At 37.6% G+C, this 25,927-nt stretch overlaps 1 protein-coding gene across 1 annotated transcript in view; it reads left to right on the plus strand.

Moving 5' to 3' along the window:
• The window catches only part of GC (GC vitamin D binding protein), an 82,719-nt gene that overhangs the window by 42,778 nt on the left and 14,014 nt on the right, over window positions 1–25,927 (plus strand). The window contains exons 2-7 of the mRNA XM_030314490.1: window positions 8,526–8,706; window positions 20,961–21,030; window positions 21,595–21,727; window positions 23,984–24,195; window positions 25,316–25,448; window positions 25,740–25,834. Of these exons, the coding sequence (XP_030170350.1) occupies window positions 8,526–8,706; window positions 20,961–21,030; window positions 21,595–21,727; window positions 23,984–24,195; window positions 25,316–25,448; window positions 25,740–25,834 (824 nt within the window). The remainder of the gene's footprint in view (window positions 1–8,525; window positions 8,707–20,960; window positions 21,031–21,594; window positions 21,728–23,983; window positions 24,196–25,315; window positions 25,449–25,739; window positions 25,835–25,927) is intronic.

A 25,927-nucleotide genomic window follows, 5' to 3' on the forward strand; every position in this document is an offset into this window, starting at 1 on the left:
GAAAGCCAACAATCACATCATTCCAGTTCTCACCCTCACATCTCTTCCTAACCTTTTCTAACCTTCCTTATTCTGTTTAAGGGACTCTTGTGATTACATTGGGCCCATCCAGATAATCCAGAAAAATCAACATATTTTATTGTAATCTGATTAACAACCTTAATACTCCCCTTACCACCCTGGCATAACCTATTCACAGGTTCCAGGAATTAGGATGTGAGCATCTGGGGGGGGGGGGTAGGTAGAAAAAGGGGTATTATAAGCATATCTTGTCTTATTGAGCTTTGCTTTATTGTGTTTCACAGAAAACAGTTTTTGTAAACACAAATTTAAGGTTTGTGGCAACCCTACAGCAAGCAATTATGTCAGCACCATTTTTCAAACAGTATTTGCTTACTTTGTGCTTCTGTGTCATGTTTTGGTAATTCTCATAATTACCAATTTCAAACTTTTCATTATTATATTTGTGATAGTGGTCTACAATCAGTGATTATAACCTGCTAAAAGTTCAGATGGTGGTTAGCATTTTTTTTTTTTTAGCAATAAGGTATTTTTAAAAATTTTTTAATGTTTATTTTGGAGAGAGAGAGAGATGGACAGAGTGCAGCTGAGGAGAGGCAGAGAGAGAGAGAGAGAGAGAGAGAGAGAGAGAGAGAGAGAGAATCTGAAGCAGACTCCAGGCTCTGAGCTGTCAGCACAGAGCCCCACACAGGCCTCCAACTCACAAACTGCAAGATCATGGCCTGAGGTGAAGTCAGATGCTTAATCAACTGAGCTACCCAGGCAACCCAGCAACAAAGTATTTTTTACTTAAGGTAAATTCTTAGACATAATGCTATTATACACTTAATAGACTACAGTATAATGTAGACATTACTTTTATATGCAGAGGGAAAAATCATTTCATTTGTTTTATTGTGAGATTGGCTTTATTGAGGTGGTCTGGAACCAAACCTACAACATCTCAGAGATATCCCTATATACTGCCTATTATACTTTCTCAAAATTTCCTATTTCTTGACATTCTAGCCCCCACTAAAAAAAAAAATTAATGAAAACCAAGATAATGTATTTTCCCCAAGTATAATCTATTAGGTTATCTAACATTTTTAATTGTTACAATATGATCCTGGAAATGTTAAACTCATGTCATCTAATTTAAATATCACCTTAATTTATTCAAATTGTCAGCCTTTCCTTTTTAGAGTGCTGCTTATTAGAGAATGCCTGGAAGACAACATTAGAAGCTTTTAGTGAAGGTTAACACAGGCTATTAATATTATCACCTATTCTATTTTTGAGAACTCAATTCTGTTCTTAGAAAGCATTTAAAAATGTGGAAAAGAAATATGTACATTTTGGGCACATCAATCTTTACTGTTCACAATGGCCATTTGATTATAAATGGGCTAATTTTCTCATTTTCTTTCATCTTATTTTTGTCCTCCTGGTCTCATTTTCTCATTATCAACCCCTGCCTCTTCTACACTACCATTGCAAAGTTCTCCAGAAAGTAATTGCACAGTTTTAGTAATTAAGCCTGTTTTCACAAATTACTTGGCTCCACTATTGGAAAATAGTTGAGCAGGAAGTCACTGTAAAGTGGTTTCTTCTTTATTAACTGAACCTAGACATCATTTTTTCTTAGGAATTCTTAGCTGGCACTTCACTAGTTAGGACTATCACTGTAGCAGTGGTGACCACAGAAATCCTCATTCCACTGAGCAACAGAGTCACACAGTTGTAGCTCCTTGTCTAAGGTTGAGGCAATCTCCTATGAAACTTGTTCCTGAGACTTTTAATTCCTTTTTCTTTACTCTTTCAAGCAGAAGACGTTTTTTTTTGCTTCTAGTCTGAATAAGCATTTCTCTTAAACATCTGGTGTCCTCTTCAGTGATATTTCACGAACATATTCTTGGGAAAGTTATTATTTGCCAACTTATCATAGAAGACTTCTTAGACTACTTGTAGCCTTAGTAAAACCATGGTAGAATTTATCTCTAATTTCAAAATTTTCCTTTTAAAATAAATGAAGCCATCTTGCTTAATAAACCCATATATATTTGTGAGATTTTCTAACTCCTTGTACTCTGTTGAATATATTTATATAAGCCTCTTGTTTAAAATACAGAGGAGTCATTTGCAGATTCACATGAAAGTGCAAGTAAAATTTAAAATGAATTGACTCATTCACATTTTACCTGAATTTCAATGAGTAAAAACCAATTATAGACTTTTATCATATTCTTTAATTTTAAACACAGGGTTGACAAAGTCACCAGATATTTAAATTCCTCCATTAAACTGATTATTATTGAGGATTTATAACATTGAGTTTCTGTACTAGCTGTTGGGAACACTTAGATGAACAAATCTCAGCTAGAGTAAGAACACTGTGGGTAAAGAGAGCACAGTGCAGAAAGACTCAGTGCAGCCTGGAAATTCAGGTCTCTTCTGCATTCCAGAATAGTATATCCATGTGCCTACTCAGCGTTCCTCCTAACACATCTTCCCCAAACTCTCTCCTTTAGTATGTTCTATAACAGAAAATGGTATTAATAATCACCAACTTGCTTAAACCAGAAACCTGGGGGCTCACCCCTGCCTTTTTCTCCCTTTCAACATTGGTCAGTCACCACTGATTCTCTCTCCTAAACAGTCTCCTCATCCCATTGCCAGAACCACAGGCCAAGCTACTGTCAACCCTGGTCTGGACTCCTGAAGCAGCATTCAAACCAGCCTCTCTGCATCTACTCTCATCTCCTCTGCATTCTCTACATACTTACCACTCAGCACTTTGCAATTTTGTTTACATTATCTGCCTTCCTAACTAGATTAGAAGGTCCATGAGGACTAGGGAGGTCTGCAGGTAATGGTAATACCAACAAGTTTTCATGATACCTTGCAAAAAGTGGTGTGAATTAAATATATGTTAAATAAAAAATTGAAAGTTTCAAGAGCAGACACAAAGGAAAGTAAGGGCTCTTCCAATGAAAACAAAGGGAACAAAGACCTTTGGAGACCCAGCAATGCCATGTGCTCAGTAAACCACAAGCAGTTCAGCTGTACTAAATTTTAATATGCAAGGCAAAGAGTATCTTACAGAGGTGCATAGAATGTAGTCATGAACTTTAAACAGAGGCATTCAATGAAAGGGTTATAATTAGGCAATAATATGGTCTCATTTGCTTTTTAGATAAATAATAGCAACAGAGGGAGGATTGATCTAAACATAGGTTAGAGAGCCTTGAATTGCAGATGACCGGAACTGCAGCTTGAGTCAACTTAAATAAAAAGGGAGATTGGATATTGGAATTTCTCATGGGAGTCAAGAACAGGAAAATTGTTTGGCTATGAAGACTACCCTGTATGAAAAACAGGGCTTTCCCCATAAGGTTAGAAACAAGACCAGGATCACCACTCTTACAACTTTTATTCAACATAGTACTGGAAGTCCTAGCCACAGCAATCAGACAACAAAAAGAAAAGGCATCCAAATTGGCAAGGAGGAAGTTAAACTCTATTTGTAGAGGACATCATACTATATATAGAAAACCCAGAATAATCCACATACACACACACACACACACACACACACACACACACACCCCTACTAGAACTGATAAATTTAGTAAAATCGCAAGATACAAGATCAATGTACAGAAGTATGTTGCATTCCTATACACCAATAGTGAAGCAGCAGAGATAGAAATTAAGAAAACAATCCCAGGGGTACTAGGGTGACTCACTTGGTTAAGTGTCAGACTCTTAAATTCAGCTCAAGTCATGATTACAGGGTTGTGGGATTGAGCCTCATGTCAGGGTCTGCACTGACTTTGGAGCCTGCTAAAGATTCTCTTTCTCTACTGCTCCCCACCATCCCCACTTACAGAGCTCTAAAAAAAAAAAAAAAAAAAAAAAAAAAAAAAAAAAAAAAAAAAAGATCAATCCCACTTACAATTACACTGAAAATATTAAGGTACCTAGGAATAAACCTAACCAAAGAGGTCAAAGATCTATACTCTGAAAACTATAAAATACTGATGAAAGAAATTGAAGAGGACACAAGGAAATGGAGACAATCCATACTCATGGATTGGAAGAAAAAAATTGTCAAATTGTGTATACTACCCCAGAATACTATACGGTTTTGTAATCCCTATCAAAATACCAGCAGCATTTTTCACAGAGCTAGAAAAATGCTCAAGTTTGTATGGAACCCAAACAGCTAAAGTAACTTTTACAAAGAAAAGCCAAGCTGGTAGTGTCAATTCCAGACTTCAAGTTACATTACAAAGCTGCAGTGATCAACACAGTATGGTGCTGACACATACATAGGCACATAGATCAAAGTAGAAAGAGTAGAAAACCCAGAACTAAGTCCACAATTACTTAGTCAATTAATCTTTGACAAAACAGGAAAGGACATCCAATGGGGGGAAGAAAAACTAAAACAAGCAGGGTCTTCAACAAATGATATTGGGAAAACTGGTCAGCTACATGCAAAAGAATGAAACTGGACCACTTTCTTATACCACACACAAAAATAAACTCAAAAAGGAAGAAAGACCTAAATGTAAGACCTGAAGCCATAAAAATCCTAGAAGAGAGCACAGAAAGAATGGTCTCTGACATCAGCCAGAGCAAAGGGTTTTAGATATGTCTCCTGAGACAAGGGAAATCAAAGCAAAAATAAATATTGGGAGTACATCAAAACAAAAAGCTTTTGCACAAAAGATTCAACAAAACTAAAAGGCAACCTGCTGAATGGGAGAAAATATTTGCAAATGACCTATCTGAAAAAGGGTTAGTATACAAAAAACCTACAAAACTCAATTAAAAAATGGGCAGAAGACATGAACAGACATTTCTCCAAAGACAACATACAGATGGCCAATAGATGCATGGAAAGATGCTCAACATCACTCGTCATCAGGGAAAGGCAAATCAAAAGTACCATGAGATGTCACCTCACACCTGTTGGAATGGCTAAAGTAAAAAATACAAGAAACCACAAGGATGTGGTAGGAATGCAAACTTGTATAGTCACTCTGGAGAACAGTATGGAGGTTCCTCAAAAAGTTAAAAACAGAACTACCCTATAATCCAGTAATCGTACTACTAGCTATTTGTCCCCCAAAATACCAAAACATGAATTCAAAGGAATACATGTATTCCTGTTTATAGCAGCATTATTTACAACAGATAAATTATGGAAGCAGCCCAGATATCCATCAATAGATAAACGGATAAAGAAGATGTAGTACATGTACACAAAAGGATATTACTTAGACATGAAAAAAAAATGAAATCATGCCATTTCCTACAATATGGGTGGAGGTAGAGAATATCATGATAAGCAAAATAAGTTAGAGAAGTACAAATACCATATGATTTCACTCATACATGGAAGTTGAAAAACAAATGAACAAAGGGGGGAAAAAGAGACAAGCCAAGAAACAGACTCTTAACTACAGGGAACAAATTGATGGTTACCAGAAGGGAGGTGGGTGGAGGGATGGGTAAAATAGGTGATGAAGATTAAGGAGTACACTTCTGGTGATGGGCACTGGGTGATATATTGAATTGTTGGATCACTATATTGAACACCTGAAACTACTCTAATACTGTATTTATACTGAAATTAAAGAGCTTAATAAAAAAAATACCTTGCAATCTAGGTTGTGTTCAATTCCTACTCTGCACATCAACTTTAAGGATAATACATACTTTATGCTACTAACATCCATCTCATCAGGTCATTCATCAGGGCAAGATACTGATAATGCACTTTATACTATTAAAGAGAATCTAAATGAAAAGAACACTCTGGGAAATGAAATCATTCTGAAGAAGGTCATTTGTACTATCATACTATAATGGGACAGTTTCTAAACAGCCTGTAGGATCATAAAAATGTTCAAGATACTGCTCTGGTAAAGAGTATATGGCCTAAGAGTTAGTAAAAGAGAATAATAGGTAAAGAAGCAAAGATGGGCTTTGTCTCACAATTTTGCCTAGAACTATTTTTTTTTTTTTTTTTTTGGTGAAAAACCTACATTCCTTCTAAATCCAGTGACAAGATAAAAAAAAGTAGTGTTTAAGATTTTAAGTAGTTTCTATACCCAATGTAGGGTTCAAACTTATGACCCTGAAATCAAAAGTCATATGCTCTACCAGCTGAGCCAGTCAAGTGCCCCAACCAATTCTTTATAGGCAAGACAACTACCATAAAATTCTACTTAAATATTTAATAAATCTGTTTAAAAATATATTTCAATAATAAATTTAAGTGGCCACAACTGCTACTGTATTATAGTAGATTTCAGATTTCAGTTGGCTGTTTTCACCTTTTGTCCCCATCCAACTTACTAGTAGTCATTGCGACATGAGACTTCTCATTTAAGCCAATTATGATTATTTCTTCCCAGTTTTAGAATAGTTATAAGCAATGAACACTTGAAAGATTAAAGAGTGATATGCAAATAATACTGAGCAAAGGCTCATATATTTAGCTATTAGCAGGTGAGAGCTAATTTTCAGTTAGAAAAAGAAACTCAACCAAGAGAATGCTTTTGGCAGCTTATGTAGAGATTACTCAAGAGGACTCCTAAATGAGATGTTGCAATTCTTGTTACATGTAGTTTGTCATTAAACAGAAGTGCTAGAGGTTATTGCAAAAGCAGAGATAAAGTTATTTTTTAAGTGAAAGAACAGGCTGATCTTAAACTCTGTGGCAAATTTAATAGGAAACAATATAGTTTATCTTTGAGTGAATCAAAAGAGGACTGAAATACTGTTAAGTAAACTAAGAACATATGTTGTGTTATCTTAATGGAACTTATCAGTTATTCTCAAGTCTGGGCTTCTCAGTTATTTTTAAACTCTTTGGCCCTAATTTAGAGTGGATTTCCAAATAATTCACAGTAAGACTAAAACATTTTTTAATTAACTTACAAAATAAACCAGTAGTTTAGCCAAAGGAAAAGTTTAGAAGATTTTGAGGTGGCAGAAAATTCATCTTTCAACAGTATAGAGTTGGTTCTTGAAGTGCAAGACTATCTTCCCATATGGTCTCTAGCAAGGTTTGTAGTATCTTTTAATCTCCTTTACCACATAGATGCCCATTGGCCTTACAGCAGTAACTAAACAAGATCAAAGCAGAGATCTTTTTCCAACTAACAGGACTCCATTTTCTGAACCTAAAACCCTACTATTTTCAATATAGATGGTGGATCAGACTAAAAATGTAACTGTTTAGTGCAGTTTACCAAGATTTGGAAGGAATCTGCCCATGTAATTAATCCTTTGCTACTAAATCATTACTGAAATTCTAAATTACTTGTCTGTGATGGTCCTAAAGCCAAGATACAGTGTTGGCTTTAAAATATTCTGCTGAGTTCCAGTGATCTTCTCAGTTTGGAGAGCTCTGCCAGCAAAGAAATTGGACAACAGCTAAAATAAGAGTAATAGCTAATGTAAACAACAGTAATAGAGAACATTAATGTTATCATGGGTTTGATGTCATGGTAAACTCTGTACATGGATTATCTTCATTAAGCTCACAACAATCTTGTGACAAAGGTACTAAGAGTTATCACTACTTTGCATAGGAGAAAAAAATCAGGCTTAAACAAAACTTCCCAAGGCTATAGGGCCAATAGGAGCTGAGGGAGGATTTGATTTCATAGCTTATGTACCCAACCCTTACCTGACTCAGTTTCCTGAAAAGAGGGCTACTCCAAGACCCAGGGACTGACCTGATTCCAATGATGGGATGAATGATAACTATGCCTTTCTGGGTAATTTACAAAACCTATCTGGGGCTTGGTTCCCTCTTCTGCATTCTACAAGGCCACTATGAACTCTCAAGTTATACTATTCCCAAACATATTAATTGTAGAGTGTTTGTAGAAAGAACTTTAAATGAGCTCCAGGGAGTCCAACATTTGCCACTAACTTTTGTGATTTGGGGCATTTACCACCACCACCTCCATCACCCCTAGTTATTTGCCCTTCAAGGGTTATTTTTAATATGTAGGTCAGTGCTTTAAAAAGTGTAATATAGGACATGAAGTACTATCCCACCGTATTCAATAAAATTTTAAAACATTAAAATTATGGAATGGGTGATAAGTTGGCTTCTCATCCTCTCCCTGCCCCCTTAGGACTTAAAAACAACTAGTCTGTGATATTTTAAAGATAATCCTTACTTGTAGTACATTTAAAGAAAGGCAGACCAATAGAGAGAAACCTCCAAGTTTCCATTTACACATGAGAAGGGTAGAGACAGTCCCAAGATGCTTAACTCACAGGGCAGGTGGGAAATGTGCCCATTAATACATTAAGCACATTTTAGTAAAAAGCAGCAGTGGGGGGAAAAAATTCTATATATACCCTGACTTGCAGTTTGACAAAGTTAATGATTACAATCTTCTACATTTTCCCCCAGGGTGTCTATTTGTCTTGATTGATATTATTTTATCTCTTATGGTCCAAGGATGACTGCCCTTGCTTCTGTGTAGAGATTAATAATTGATTGGTTCATAGTCAGGAATCTTAGTAAAAGGGAATTGGTTACTTTGGGCCGTCACTTTTACTGGGTGACGTACAGGAGACGAGGTGCTGCAGAACTCACCAGCAGAAAAATGAAGAGAATTCTGGTTCTTCTGCTTGCTGTAGCATTTGTGCGTGCTCTAGAAAGAGGTAAGACTTCCACTGGTGTGATCATTTATAAAAACTTAGTAGTCTGATTTTCCATTACCCTTTTGAAAAGTCATACAAAAATTAGAGAACAGAGAGTTGGTATACAAGAACAGAGAGTTGGTAAACATGTTGAGAAAGGATAGAATCAAAAAGGCACTAATGTGAGCTCAAATGTGGCATATAGCATTTAATTGGAATAGACAAGAAATCAAGAATCTCAGAAAAGAAAATTGAAAAGATAATTGTCCTTCTTTGATTTTTTTTGAGAGCCAAGATTTGGAGAGAATCGCTTGAAATTAGAAATTCAGTTGTTAGAAGATAATGCAAATGGAAGCTGTGGTCAATCAATGAGCACTTTTCCCCCTAGACTTCAAAGATTTATGGTCTTTGAGAGCATAATACATTCTATCAATGATGCATGAAGTCAGCAAAGATCCTAGATCCTCTTTAAGAAATTCTGTGTATGTTTAATATTTGAAAGCACATTATAGTTTCTAAAACATCCACATGAAAGAATATAGCTTAATTATCTTGATAACCATGTTTTAGATTTTTCATTAATATTCTTTAAATGGGAGGGGCACCTAGATGGCTCAGTCAGTTAAACGTCTGACTCTTGGTATAGGCAAGGGTCATGATTCATGATTTGTGAGATCCAGGCCTGCATTGGGCTCTGCACAGAGATTCTCCCTCTCTCCCACTCTCTCTCTCTCTCTCTGCCCCTCCCCCAATTGCTGGCTCACTCTCAAAATAAACATTAAAAATTTTTTTAAATATTCTCCAAATGGCATCTCATCTTTGAGCAATGTTTAAAAATGTTTTTAAAAGAAGCTGAAATAGAAGCATGTGACTTCATGAAAAGTTTCCAAGTTTCAAATTCATAATCCTTTCCAATTTCCTTCTCTGGCTGATTCTTTAGTGCTTCTAAGGAAATCTGCATTCATCTTGGAGAAGTGAAACTTACATTTAGTGCTATCCGTGAGCAGCCTCACTCAAGTCATGTGGTAGTATTCATATTAACAACATATCTAACCAATAGAATAAGATGTATAACCCAGAAATTACCAGTTACTGTGACATGAACTTTATTCCTCTTCTCTGTACATTCACTTTTCCTTGATCTTTTATCCAAGTTATTTTACATTTTAAGTTCTTTATATATATATAAATATATATATATATATATTTTGATGTTTATTTTTGAGAATGGGATAGGAGCAAAGAGAGAGAGGGAAACACAGAATCTGAAACAGGCTCCAGGATCTGAGCTGTCAGCATAGAGCCCCACGTGGGACTTGAACCCAGAAGCCATGGGATCATGACCTGAGCTGAAGTCGGATGTTTAACCAACTGAGCCACCCAGACACACCTCATTTATAGATTTTTAAGTAAGCTACAGATCCTATGCTCGACTACAAAGTCTGAGATCTCATGGGGTATAAATTGTGTCCTTTACAAGAGCCCTAAATAGGCCACGTCCCAGGAAACCCTAAAAGCTTACTCCTTTGCCTATGGTTTCCCTGGGGCATATACGAACCTGAGAAATCCTACTGAAATAACGTTCACATCAAGATCTTCAAAACACAGAAGATCTAGTAATGGCTAGGTCCTGGAATTGTATGTGGATGCCCAGCATAGGGCAGGGGTCATCATTTTGGATTGCTGATTCTAAGTGCATATTGGCTTCCCAAAGGATCACAAATGTCCTCTGGAAAACAGTATTCTGCAACCCCTGTTTTGACATTCAGCACTCTCTCAGGCTCTAATGAAGTGGATCCTGAGAACTTCAATTAACTTCAGACCTTAAAGGAAGCTTAACAATGAACTTCAGATTACTTAGATTCCAAAGGTCAGATGATAACCCCCAAGACATAAAATACATTTATAAGTAATCAATGTCCAATATTTGGAAATAGTACTCCTGACCCACCAGTCCTGAGCATGACCCAAATGACCAAGTCAATGATTTACCTGGGAGCTAGGTAGGCTCTCTTCTAGCAGAAAGTTACTATATTACATATATATACATACATATATATTTGTATGTATATAAAATAAATGGAGTTGAGAGGAGGCTTGGATAGTAGACAATAGGTATGTGTTGCAGTTCTATTATAGTTCTAGAGAGCTGATCAACAATCCACAACATGTATCTAGAAGACCTTTTTCCAAAGTATATTTCATTCAAGACTCATGTTAGGAAAAGTTTTATGGCCAAACACAGATAAGAAATAAGCCATACATTAGTCTTTCTTGGTTGGTTTATAATCCATGTCTTTGTTACCCTAAAGGTTCCAAGAAGTCATACAAGAAAGAAACCTTACTTCACCCAGTTTCCCAAACACACAGGCTCTTTCCTAAAGTGTCCAGACACCACGCAAGTATTCTTTGGGAAACCTCAGGTTTAAGATGGATACTGCTGCAGCTCAACATGAATAGTGGCCCCAGTCAGGCAAATCCTGTCCTAGCAAATGGCCCTGGAGATTTAGTGCACAAGCCCTTGGGTACATCTTGGGAGAAAAGGGCTTACCAAGTATGCCAAATCCGGATGGAGTCATAAAAATACCTCCACATTAGCTACCCCATGAGAGGCAAGAAGTCTGTGTATGCCAATCACCTCTCCACTCAAGTTTCTTTCCTCAGGACTGAAATCTAAAATCTGTCTCTCCCTCTCCCCAAGAAAGCAGCAGGAAGGCTGACACAGCTACACAATTACTAAGGAAATAATGCTACGGGAAATAAGCCTCTGCATTTTATAGGAGCTGTTGGCAAGAGCGGGATCTATTATTACAAACATTTTCCTTTTTGCTTGAAGCATCTCATTCTCAACATATGTACTGTTACTAGATGGGGTATCAAATAGCAAGAAGAAAGTAAGTTCTTTGAGTTGTGGGGGAGCTGCATTTATCCTTCTCCCGCTTGCCTGTCAGAACACCCCTAGACAATGTGGGTTATCCCAATCTCCCAAATCACCACTGAATCACCATTTCTCTTTTCCACAAGCTCAGCCTTCATCAGCAGCCATATTAAAAATAAGTTGCTCTAAGCTTGATTCAGGAGCATCGCTGCGCAGAATGTCAGAGAAGTAATTTAGGATACGTAGAGATCTTCTGTTTTCTCAGATAGGTCTTTGTACCCTCTCTGCAAAACCTACATAAATGGTTATTGAGGGGGTGACCCAGGATAAGAGGTCTACATGATGAAAAGGAGACAGCCATGAAAAGATCTAGAAGAGTGTTTCAAGGTGAAGGAACAGAGGTATAAAAGTTTTAGGAACAAGTATGGCCTGAATCAAGTTCACAAAGCAGCCAGAGAAAAAGCACAAAAGAGGCTTAGCTCTTTTTGAGGGAAAAGGAGGAGGAGCTGAAGTCAGAGAGGTAGCTAACTTTATCACAAAGGCACTGTTAACTTCCCTGGAAATTAATAGCAGTTACACTCCACTGTTGTTAGGTACAAAGCCAGGTACACACTCACCACATGGCTAGTATAGGGAGAAGTATGTATGCTTTAAGCAGACATGAGGTTAATCTAGGAGGAAGAGATGAAGAATTTTTGTTAATGTTTATTCATTTTTGAGAGAGAAAGCATGAGCGAGGTGGGGACACCGGATGGCAGAGGGGGATGGTGGCAGAGGATCCAAAGTGGTCTCTGAGAGGGCACCAGCGAGCCCAATGAGAGGCTTGAACTCACGAACCTAACCATGAGATCATGACCTTGGCCAAATTTGGACGCTCAGCCAATTGAGCCACTCAGGTGCCCCAAGAGATGAACAATCCTTAATAGGCATCTATTACCCTTCTCCCTGGGTGTCTATGGCCACTTAACCTGTTTTTTTCTGCCCAACACTACCCTGCTCTGTCCCCCACCCCTTCCAGTTCCTCTGCTAAAGTCACACTGACATCCACACTATCCCACACACTATGTGCTCTGCACCTAAGGAGCTTGTGCTAGCTCCCCCCCTCCTCTTAGAACACTGATCCACCTGATATCCACATGGCTCCCTTCCTCACCTCCTTTCAAGTGTCTGCTCCAAGTTCATGTACATAAGAGGCTTCCCTGACCAACCTATCTGAAATAGCACTGACTATTCCATTTTTCCTTATCCCTTTACCTTGATTTTTCTTTTTAGTACTCCTCACCTTATCTGATCACCAGCTGTGTATTATAATAAATGTAAAATGTAGAACCCAACCTCCAGGAAATCAAGGAGTTTATTTTTGTTCCTTGCTTAATTCCAAGTTTTAGAAGACTACTTGACATGTACTATGTGTTCAACAGATTTTTTGCGTAAAATCAGAAAGTTAGGATTGTTAGGTAGTTTTGATTATTTAAGGAAAATTAAACGTCAACTAGGACATATAATAGATATCCTGGAAGTAGTAAACTCTGTAAAATTATAAGATTTATAAAGTATCCAATGTGAAACATTAGAGTCTATGCACTAAATATAGCCAATATTCATAATGTGTCAGCATGTTCAAAGTCTTTTGAATAAATTTCATCTTTAAAACACCTTGATCAACTCAGTACTATTATCCCCACTTTGAAAGTGAGAGAAATTATCCAAGGAAAATAAGCTAATAAGTGGCAGAATCAGAATTTTACCTAGATTAGTTAGGTTTACAAAGATAATGCTTGAAATCATGGTTTTGTTGCCTCTCATGGGACAGATATCTGAACAATCTCTCACTAACCTAAGGACAAAAGAGAAAAACAGTTCATTAGCACCTGTTTAGGGGGAATTAAGTCAAATTCACTCTGCCTACTATGGTCATCCGGAACCGATCCAAACTCTAGTTCATCCATACTCCATAGGACTGGCTCTGTCTTCTAACTTCCCTGTTTTCCCAGTACCATAACCTTGGAATTGCTTGATGTCCAATCCTGCAGAGACTTCCTTAGTTTTGTTGTTTTCATTTTTGTTATCTATATTCAATCATGTCCATATTCTACCAATTTCAGCCCTGAAGTAAATCAGCCTTATACAGAGCATTCCACTATAGGAACCTCCTCCGTATTCCCTTTTGCCTCTCTCCTTTACCTCCTATGTGTATTTAAGCTCAAACCCTGTGAACACTACCTCTCATATCTACATTTCCATATACGGTCTTTGTCCAGGCCCTCGTTCCCCTTTGCATGGTTATTGTAATGGCTTCCGACCAAATCCCTACCTCTTATCTCTTCCCCACTTGGTTCATATTAGAATACAATACACAACCTGACAATCTGGTAACTGGAGTCCAAAAGATGAATTACATAAAAGTCAGGATCACTACTGAGAGATTAATGAAATGATCAATTTGAGCTTATACAGCCAGCTGGTAGGATTTCAGGGATCAGGCGATCTAATACAAATCCACCCCAATTCTAGTCTGTTTAAAGCCACCTAATGGTAAGTACAACTTCAGGCTGAAATAGGAATGAGCAAATGGTAGGCAGAATGGAGCCCTCTAAAAATGTCTAGATCCTAAGGTCCAGAACCTGTGAGTAAATAGGTAGGTTACATCACAAAAGGGAATTAAGGTTGCAGATGGAAAAAAGGTTGCTAATCAGCTGACCTTCAAATAGAAAAATAATGCTGGATTACCCAGTGGGGTCAATGCAATCACAAGGTGCTTATGGTAGAAGAAAAGCAGAAGAGTCAGAGGAAGGGGTGACTAAGGAAAAAAGATGCAAAATTCTAGCTTTGAAGATGGAGAAGACGGCCTGGTCCCAAGAAATGCTGACTGCCTCTAAGGATCCCCTAAGGATCTGCTTAAACCTCCAGGAAGAACATAGTCCTATTGACACTTTGATTTTAGCCCAAGGAGACCTTGGCCAGACTACCCAACAGAACTATAAGGCAGTAAGTTTGTGTTGATTAAACCACTAAGTTTGTGGTAATTTGTTACAGTAGCAAAAGAAGTCTCATATAGTAGGTTTCTGGGCCCTGTGACGAGTTGAGACTTCCCAGAGAAAAGGAGAAGTGAGGCAAGGCATCTCACGGTTGATGAGCTACCATTTTATTTGTCAGATCCAGTGAAAGCTGGCCAGGAGATCACTGGGGTGCACGTTGACTCATTTCGCTGATTTCTTAGAGTTTCTATTTTTATCTTCTCTTTCATATTCCTTTTACCAGAAAGTAACTTAACCTATCTCCTGCAAGGAGGACTGGAACAAATCACAGAATATCTATATCACCAGAGTAGAGAATATCTGATAATATATACCATAATTGGATTTTGCTATGAAAAGTTGAATTTTGCTATAAAAAGTTTTTAACACTGAGCGTTTAACACATTAGGCAGGAGAGGTGCTAAGCATTTTCACATAGATTAATGTAGAAGAACCTTATGAAAAAGATACTATTGATTACCTTAAGCCCAAGATTACTCTTTCTTGAATTCCCCTACAGGAATAGATTTCAATGGATACCCCATACCTTAAAATTAAAACTTTGACTATTAAGTCTGTGTTTAAGTCTCATACTTCAGTTCTCTTATTGGACTATTCATTTTCCAAGTAGGATTTATGATTTTCTAACTTAAGACAGCTCTTCAAGTTGTACCCTCCACACAAATACTTCTCCCAATTCATTTACTCCTGTTAAAATCCTGCCTATTATTCATGATTCACTTCAGGTAATAGTTCCTTTCTTGAGGCTTTCTAAAAGCTCTCCCTTCCATTCTCGAGTTTCATAATGCTTTGTTTCAATCTCTTCTTGGGCAATGATCACTACTGGTATGACATGCTTATCTCTACCACCAGACTTCAGTTCCTTAAGTATAGGGGTCTTCTGAGTTTTGGCATAGCACCTTTTTATTCCTGTAGGCTATACAATGCATTCCAAATTTCCACATCAAGATATAGAACATATCGCCCTCAAGTATCCCAAAAGTGGGAATATGAAACTTGCTCCCTGATCTTCACCCCTGCAAAAGCATTTGTAGATGACAAGGTGCCCAACTTATAAAGGGAAGGGGCAGTGCAAGGAGATGTAGAAAGAATGCCCTCCTTTGAGACTTTGGTGAGACCACTACAGTAGACCCATGGACGTTGAATTTGAGTGAAGTCCATGAGGCCACTCTCTACCACAACTGTCGTTTCTAGAGAACTGACTCACTGACCCCGTATCTCCTACTGTTTAATTTTCAAAATATAAAATGAAGCTTTATTTGTTCTTCTGATGGCATCCTAAGAAGGACATTTCATTTCCTCTAAATTGTTTAATCTATAGAGGCCATGTAGAGTTCTAGGTTTAGTATTAGAAGGATTGAATTTCTTTCTATGGACTCAAACCCAGAAAACTGTACACTGGCCTATAATCATTATCAATGTGAAAGACCAGATCAGTGTTTTACGATTAAAAAAAGCAATAGAAATGAGAACCAAAAAAGCCTGAAAAAATGAAATCAAGTTTTAATTCGCCACTGCTTCATTAATAGGGATTCTAGCAATAAATCAGTAGTTTTATCTCCAATAACTAGGGAAGCTTCCTAAACCTGTCCAGCAAGGCTCAATTTCTCAAGTAAAATCACTATTCTGAAATCAATATATAGTCTGCTTAGTTTAAATAAATGCTACAAATCATATTTCTAAGTTCACACTCACACACCTCCCCCCCCCCAAATATATGGACATTTTCTGACACCAATGAGTCTGTCAGTGCATGATGGAAATGAAAATGCCAAAGAAATAAAATTAAAACAATATATAATGCTCCATGGAGCTCTGAAAACCTATGATTCTCCAAAACAAAAAAGGAAAATAGCAACATTAATATGGTTTCTAGCATCCTACATAAACATTTATTCAATTCAATGTTATTTAGGGTACAGCCATTGCTCCCGGTATATAAATGGCTTTTATAGGGGGCCGAATTTGTTTTAGAGAAATACTGTAGCAGTAGTTCAAGCATTCAAAATACATTTTTTAGCAAAGTTTGTACCAGGACAGTAGTACCTTGTGGTCTATTTTCAACTAGATTGAAAATTCCATGAGGGCAGAAGGAGTATTTTGCTCTCCATTGTATATTCACTACTGAATCCAACCACCTAGTACAGAGTAGGTCTTCAAAACATATCTGTTTCATTTATTAATACTATTAGCTCTGTTGAGAGAGAGGAGGTACATAAAGCAATACAATTTCCTGAAAATAAATCAAGTTTTCAGAAGTCTAGATAGAATTAGACACAACTTACCAGAATATTTCACAATATAGAAAGAAATGGGACAGGCTATTGCAAAAAGCAAAAATTCCATTAATTTGTAAACATTTAGTGCTTAGGGGTCACTTGATGTCAAAGTGATTTCACCAGAGTCACTGAGATTATGCCAATATTTACTGGGGCTGTATCAAAGTCCAGATTGCCTTCTTTATAACCACATGGAACATTCAAGAACAGACTGTCATTTATCATTCATTCTAGATAGTATTTAATTACATGAATCAAAGTGGGTTCAACTGGTATGAAAACATTTAGCAGCACTCCCTGGAGTAAGGAATCAATTTGTAATAATCATATTGCAAATTAACTTCAGTATTTGTTTTTTCAACCATTAGAAAATGATTAACATCTGCTTAGGCTTATAAGATATAGGTATTCTCTGGATAAATAAGTGAACAATTTTTTTTTTTTAATCAGAAACATATTTTGAGTAGTCTATCTGTAAGATACATGGTACAACAGCTTCCTCTACAGGTTATTTGAGAGCTTTTTACCCTTAATTCTAAACTTTCTCAGTTGACTCTTTTGAGCTGCCTCCCTTGCTTCTATCAAGCCCAAGGTTGAATTTCTAGAAAAAATGGTTCCAAAACCATTTTAAATCTTATGCAGTTGATCTAATTTCCCTCCCTTTTTTTGCATCGTTATTTTGAATTTTTTTTAATTTTTAAGTTTTATTCAAATCCAAGTTACTTAACATATAGTGTAGCATTGGTTTCACGAGAATTTAGTGATTCATCACTTGCATATAACACCCAGTGTTCATCCCAACAAGTGTCCTCCTTAATGCCCATCACCGATTTAGCCCATCCCCAACCCAACACTCTTCCAGCAACCTCAGTTTGTTCTCTGTATTTAAGAGTCTCTTATGGTTTGCCTCCCTTTTATTTTTCCTTCCTTTATGCTCATCTGTTTTGTTTCTTAAATTCCTCCTATGAGTGAAATCATATGATATTTATCTTTATTTCACTTAGTACCTAACACCTGTGGATTCTCATGCATTTCGGTACAAACACCATTTGATTTAATTAAAGCTACTTAACAGGGGCTAATCTGTAGTGTCTGCTTATATCACATGTACTTATATTCCCATAATGCACTGAGTGAAACTTTTTTGGATGAAGTGAGAAATCTGAATCTGGAAGGCCAGAAAAAATATTTCTTTAAATGTTCATCAGAGGTATGCCCTTTGAATATAGGCTCTCACTTTGCATGTTATTGAGTGTTCAGCAATATCAACAAAAATGGACTTCTGTATTTTTATAGGGAACATTAAACAAAATTAGCCCTTATGCATTAAACAGAAAAGTTCTTATTGGAGTTATTTTTTGTGGTTCAAAACACGGTAAGTTCTGGGGGGGAGGGGGAAGATTCCACTTAATTTCTTAATATTTCTAAAAGGAATTCTTTTGTAATCCCTTGTATGTGATCTTATAGATACGAGGATATAATCTTGTACTAAATTTAGGAATTTAATACATATGGTTAAATTCCATTTGATTATTTCCAGGAAAAACTCACCTCTTCAAAAAGGTATTCATCATTTCAGTTATCAGTCATGGCTATAATAAAGTTCTCATACATTGAACTAAAATCTGCCACCAGTTTTTCTTAGCTCTACCTTAGGAACAACATAAAAGCCTGGACATCCTACCTTAGGAACAACATAAAACAACTGTGGACATCCTAATGTTATATCCTTCATTATAGGAGGGCAGCTCTCCCCTAGATTCTTTCCCCCATGCCCTAGTGGTCAGTCTCATTGAATATCATTAATGATTAATGGAAGCTTTCAGCCCTTTGAAATGGTGACAATATCTGACCTTGCAACCTTGTCAATACATTTCAGAAAATGTACTAGATGTGAAGGTTCTCAGCTGTAACAAGTTCACTGCAAGTGGCTTTTTATACTCCATTGACTGTTAAATTTATCAATCCTACTGGCTTGTCCTGGTTTCCAAGAGGATGTGAGATTTGAACATGTAGTTTCTTTCCCACTCTGATTTTGATGGTATTTGTAATAAGGGGGCGACTCAAAGTACTGCTTAGGAATGTCTCTGTCCCCCAGTTCTGACTCTTCCCACTGCAGTAATATACTTTGAACAGTCCACCTGAAAGATATAGGGGGCAACAGCTTCTTCTGCAGGAGGTCTTTGCCATTAAATCTAAAATCCTAAAGAGAACTTTTCAAAAGAAAAAATTTTCCCTAGTCTATATCCATGTACCACCACCTCCACAGCAAACCATAGAAGACCAATTTCTACCCTGGCTTCCTTATGTTCATGCTTTCAAAGCCCTAACTGAGAGGCAAGGGCATGTGGGAGGGTAAATGCATGACAGAAGTTGCCATTGTATCACCTGAGATGGTTTTCTCAATATTTACCGTCCAGGAGAAGTTGCTAACACTTAACACACTTAGAAACTAGGCAGTTTATATACTTCCTACATTTCTTTCCAAAAGATGTATCATTAAATGTTGAAGGTTTCCTAGACTTACTTGCATAAATGAGTCAGGGAAGGACACCATGGACCACTTCCACACATCTACCCTATTGTGTTATGTAGTAGGGATGTTGCGCAAGTGGGTCTTAATCTGTAAAGAACTCTTCTCCTGTGGGAACGAGCTCTTCCCAGCCACTTGAATGGACCTGAGAGTGGGTTCATTTGATTTTTCTGTTCCCTTAAAGAGGTCCCTCTGATCCTTTTGATCCTCAAAACAACTACCTCATAAAAGTCACGGGAAAGGCTGGTTTGTTTAATGGTCAAATATTTGTAAGTTCTTTTGAAGTTGAAACTACTCCCCCCCAGATCAGGACTGTTTCAGTCCTTTTGCCTATGGTGGCAACAAAAGACATGTACAGTTTCTTCTCTGCTTATTCTCTTCTTCTTCCTCATGCTCACTCAACTGCTTTTACCTCTTCCAAGGTTAACAGAAAAGGGACAAGCTAGCAGGAGAAGCAAGCAGCAGGAACATTAATTCAATGGACAGTTTTGTGAGCTAGTGTTTCCACTAGTTATGGGAAATATTCAAAGTTGACACTTTATGGGTTCGTTGGAAAGCTCTTTGCAACATTTCTGGAATCTCTGACATCCAGCTGGCACCTTAAAACTTCCCCTTGGGCCTCTGACTTTCAAGCTGTCGGACTCCACACAGAGATGTCCCACTGTTGGCAGCACACTGCCCTCTAGACAGGCCACCCCTTCCTCCCCCCAAATTAAGACAACTCCAGGTCAGATTGCTCTCCTGCTTGATCTATATAAGGTCCACAGACCACAACACAGCTTCCCACTCAAAGCCCTCACCTTTGCTGCCCCAGGCCACTTCACTAGCCCCTCTCACCCTCTAATATTCTCTAGTCTGAATCAGACACCTGCCGTTGTACCCCAAACCCCAGGGGTCACCTATGAAGGTCTGAGTGTTTTCCTTTAAGCCTCTCTCAGTGCTTGAAGGGAAGTGCTTTCCACCATTTCTCCAAACCCACCTCACAGGCTAATCTTTTTTTGGGGGGAGAAAATTGCCAAATTTCCATTTTCCCCCCTAAGCTGAATTCCTAGCCTTCCCTGATAGAATTTGAAGTGGGTAATGGAGTTATGGTGGCAACACCAAGCCACAAATCTCCTTTAAAGTCCTGCATTAGAGGGGCTAGCTCTTCACTAAGTGTGTATGGGCATATGCTCACCATTTATGTTTTGTTCTTGTTTAAGACCATAGTGAAATGGAGACAAATAAGGGAAAGATTAAAAGTTACATTTTTAGCATTATTATACAGAAGTGACATAAGAGACTGATTGCCCTATCAGTAAGTTCTGACCTTTGACTTCTCTGCTTTCAGTATTAGGGCGTTTGTTCTGCTGTTCATTACAATGCATAGCAGGCCATAAAATTGATCTGTAGGAACCCAGCTAGAAAGGCACCCCAAAATGAAATTGTATATAGATATTGAGAAAATGCTACCTTCACCATAGATGCATCATGAGGAAGACCTATACATACAACGTTACATTCATTAGAAAGGAAAAGATACCAATTTTTCTATTTCTGGTTCCTAGGCCGAGATTATGAGAAGGATAAAGTTTGCAAGGAACTTGCCAATCTAGGAAAAGATGACTTCACATCTTTGTAAGTACGAGGTATTCACTCACTCTCTTGGTTACTTCACCTTGAATGAAACCACATGTGAGAGAACTTCAATTCAGCAGGGAGGGCTGAGCCACTCTCTGCACATTGTGAGAACCCAAGACCAATGTGGGCACAGGTGTTAGGCCAGTGGAGGACATCCAAAGAATCCAGTTGGGTTATCGTTACTAGAGTCTAAGAATTTGTTAGCAGTAAGGTTATTAATAGAGTTAAGAGAACAAGCACAGCTTAAGATAAAATAAAATGCAAAGAGTATATACAAGGGCTGTGGCAAACAAAAACAAGACATAGAACAGGATTACTGGGGAGGCTTGAGAAAGGAAAGAATAGAAGACTTCTTGGATAAAACCCCCAAATCCAACTTCCATTTTACAAGGGAACATTTGCCTAGAACAAAAACTATTTTTTAAAAGTGAACCTCAGGTTCTTTTCACTAATCAATGTATGCAATATTCTGGTTAAAGACTGAACAAATTTCATGTTTTAATATGTGCAAATGTGAAGTTTCTTAAAATTCTAAATATATCAACCTACTGTTTTCCTCAGATCAATGGTCTCATACAGCAGAAAGTTTCCCAGTAGCACATTTGAACAGATCAGTCACCTTGTGAATGAAGTTGTCTCCTTGACAGAAGCCTGCTGTGCTGAAGGGGCTGACCCGGACTGCTATGACCTCAGGGTAGGTTCATGTGGCTGCCTATGTCCTTACGGAGTCACAGAAAGAAGCCAAGATAGGCCTTTATGCTGTATCTCGGGGAAATCTTAGACATCAACTCCACCTACTCCAAGTTTGAGAGAATTACCCCCAGCCCAGACCTATTCTAGTATAATGAATCAGTTTTGCCCATTAGTCCTACAAGGTTCAAATGAAAAGACTGGGATATCTATTAGTTCATGAACCCCTTGAAATAATGCATTCTGTGTACCTTAAAAGCCTACCCATACCTATACATTTATCATGTTAAGACAGGTACAACTGTCCCAGAATAGTTTAGTGTTGGCCTCAAGTTATTTTGGGTTTCAAAAATTGCCTTATATACATACACTAGGTTCTGGGTTTTCTCCCTTTAAGTATAAATGCAGAAGTTAAAATGCTGAATTGACAGGATTCGAAATGTAGACAAGACCTGAAAAAGGTAAAACTACAGGTGTTTCTAGCAATTTACTAACACAGTTATCAGGCCTCATGCAAAGCACATTTAGATGCATTTTGATAGAGGCTTCTACTGACCAAACCCTTTGTTCAAGCCTGCAGAAATCATGCTCCAAAGATCTGATTTGAATATATCCTAAACAGGGGTGCCTGGGAGGCTCAGATGGTTCGTGGGTTCTAGCCCCACATTGGGCTCTATGCTGACAGCTCAGAGCCTGGAGCCTACTTAAGATTCTGTGTCTCTCCTTCGCTCTCCTCTCCCCCACTCATGCTCTGCCTCTCTCCGTCTCTTTCAAAAGTAAACAAACATGAAAAAAAAAATTTCTTAATCCTACACAATGATTAGTCTTACCTATTAATTGCTTCATTGGGCCCTTGTATATGTTCCAAGAATTTTAAATCAATTTTCCCCCCCACCATCAATTCCATAAATACCTATCATTTCAACCAGACCTTCTACACCACTGTAAAATAAACTACCAACCATGATCAATAACAGAACGTGTTTTTGTCTTATTTACATTTTATTTCATGCATTAGTTAACTGACCCCTTGACCTGAGATAAGCCCCAGGATTATAGAGACAGATCACATGAAACAGAGATGGCATTGCCATTGTCAGGGGTGGGAAGCATTTTTAAAACCATGTTGATACTTTCTTTACAAACTTTTTTTGGAAAGGAGAGAATAAGAAAAAAAAAAAAAAAAAAAGGACAATTGCCAGGGAAAGAAATGGAAAGGAAAAAAAAATTCACCAACAAGAGATAAGGATGAAAAAGAGTTTCTAAGAATTCCTAAGTTCTGAGAGTCTGAGGAGGAGATGAGGAGGAGAGGTTTACTTTTGGCTTATGTAATTAATTCATCATGTTGCTTTCCTTCATTTACAGGAAATGATCTTTAGAAGTTTTTAAAAATATGACCAACATAAATTAAGTGTAGGGATGTCTAGGCAGTTTTCCCTAGTAAATCCCCAGAAAGTTTTTCCCATGGGGACTCTATTTTACATTTATTCCAAGTATCAAATTCTTTCCAAAAAGAACATTTTGCTGCTGCAATTGGTTTAGTGGTGCCCTTACTATGGGCTTAGTCTGCCCACGCTATCAGTGCACAGTGTTGAGGCAGTAAATTAAGTTGCACCAGTGGTGTTCAATCTGTACTGCACAGGAGAATAAATATTGGGGCTTTAGGAAACAGATCCTCAGGCTGCCTCTTTGAATTAATGAATCAGTTTCTGCCTTGTAAAACCCAGGCGTCTGGGCTCTGATCCTGATGCAAAAGCAGGCTCCAGCACCAGCAGGTAAGAGAATGCAAACAAATGCAGAAGACTAAAACAGTCAAGAAGAGTCTGCTCATTTAATAGAAGGATGTGACCCTTCTCCCTGGGGTATTTGCAGCAGAAAGCAGGTGGGAGATCATAGCAGAATCACCAGCGAAGTTTTTCAAATGACCTCACTTACCCCGAGATATGTTAATATTTACGTATAGAAACATTGAGCTAAAAACAAAACAAACAAAAAAAAACCACCTCTAACAGCTGCAAACAGTCCACTTGTTAATGAAGGTTCTATTTCCGTTAATGAGTAATTAACATAAGACCCTGTATTTGCCTGTAACTATGTAAATTGTCATGTTGATAAGTCATCCAGTAGAGTTTTTGGCATGGACAGTTTGTTACCGATGAGAATTTTTAGATTTAAAGACTAACAGGTCATACTCCATGGAGAATTACAAGCCTGGAAACTTCCATATAGAAATTGACTTGTTTTTCTTTTCTCATTCTAGACCTCAGCATTGTCTGCTAAGTCCTGTGAAAGTGACTCTCCATTCCCAGTGCACCCCGGAACTGCTGAGTGCTGTACCAAAGAGGGCCTTGAACAGAAACTCTGTATGGCTGCCCTGAAGCACCAGCCACAAGAATTCCCTACCTACGTAGAGCCAACAAATGATGAAATCTGTGAGGCATTCAGGAAAGATCCCAAAGACTTTGCTGAGCAGTAAGCTGCTTTCATAAGTAAAACTTCAGGGCATAAAATAATCAGAAGTGTGTCAAATCTAACCCCCTAGTCTACATAAACGCCTCTTCTACAGCAACCAGGAAATTTCCATTAAGAACTTGACTCTTCCCTAAGACTTCTCATTTCAGTCAGTGCTGATTATTATAAATGCCTTTCTCAGACAGAGATAAAGTCAACTTTCTAAAACTTCCAAACTTAGTTCTATCACCTGAAGCAGAATCACTTGGATCCCCTGTCTATGTGACATTTTCAAATATTGGACAGCTACCGTGATTCCCCTTATGCTAGGGATCCTTGCATACTCAATCAGGTAGATTTTTTTCTTTCCATTTATGTTAATTTTTGTGATCTTCCAAGACTAATAGAAGAATCAATATATCATCTGGCTCCTCATGAATGTTAATCAAGGAGATCAAATTACATGTTCACTTATGTGGTAGAACACATCATGTTCGCAACTGTTTCTAGGGATATGAGAATAAAAAAACATGCTTTTCTGAAAATTAAACATTTAAAGTGTACACAGCTATACAATTCTATTTAGGATAATGGCAAAATACATGTCCAAGAGTCAAATGCAACGTGGCTCAGATTGGCCTCAGAATTGAAATTAAGGTCATGATTTTATAAAAATTGGTTGGCTTGCTCATCCCTGTAAATAATCAGGATTTTGCCCAAGATTTCAGAGTCTCATATAGACCCTTATGGCTTATACTCCTAACAATTAAAAAACATTTCAATAAATAAGCCTACAAATAGCAATTGTGGAGAATAAGTCAACTGGGATAGATGATGAAAGGTAAAGGTGTTTCATTTTAGTTTGTTCAATATTAATAAGCAACTATCATGGGCCATGCACTTAGTAGACACTAAACGATAAAGAGACAAATGGCCCCTCCTCTCAACCCACTTGGAAATTTAAGAAACTACTTTACTAAAAATATTGATTAAAAGGGACTAGTATCCTATCTCTAAGTCCTTAGTGAGCCTTAGATATTGAAATTGAACTAATGTAACACATCCTTTTTCCACCAAACTAATGAAAAAGTAGATTCTGCTTCCCACAAATGTTGACCAATACTATTTTCCCCTCCCACAGATTTATGTATGAATATTCCATTAATTATGGACAAGCTCCTCTACCACTCTTAGTCGGTTATACTAAGAGTTATCTCTCTATGGTAGGGTCCTGCTGTACCTCACCCAGCCCAACAGTATGCTTTTTGAAAGAGGTAGGTATCATTTTATTATGTAGTTATGTTCTATTTTTTTCCTCTATTAATGCCATTGAATTTAAGTAATAGTAGTTCAGATTCTGGAAGGAGAAACTTTCTAAAATGCCTCCTTTGCATTTCATTCATTGGAAAAAATATAACCACCTCTAGGAAAGATTTATCAGTTAGTTCCTTTGGTCAGAATTCAGTTTTATAGTCATATAAGATAGTAGTTTCTTTTTTCCATTTCTGCAAACTGCTTTCAATGGATCTTGACCATCTAATAAGGTTCTCTCACTTATTTCCTAGAGACTCCAGATGAAACATTTATCACTTCTCACCACTATGTCAAACAGAGTCTGTTCACAATATGCTGCTTATGGGAAGGAGAAATCAAGGCTCAGGTAAAGATTAAGCACTAACAGTATGTTTAGCTGTTTGTGTCTACACGATCTAGAATATTAGAATTCTCTAAGAAAATATTTGTGATAGAATAT

The sequence above is a fragment of the Lynx canadensis genome, chromosome B1 (genome assembly GCF_007474595.2).
Source record: "Lynx canadensis isolate LIC74 chromosome B1, mLynCan4.pri.v2, whole genome shotgun sequence".
In the NCBI taxonomy this organism is placed as follows: Eukaryota; Metazoa; Chordata; class Mammalia; order Carnivora; family Felidae; genus Lynx; species Lynx canadensis.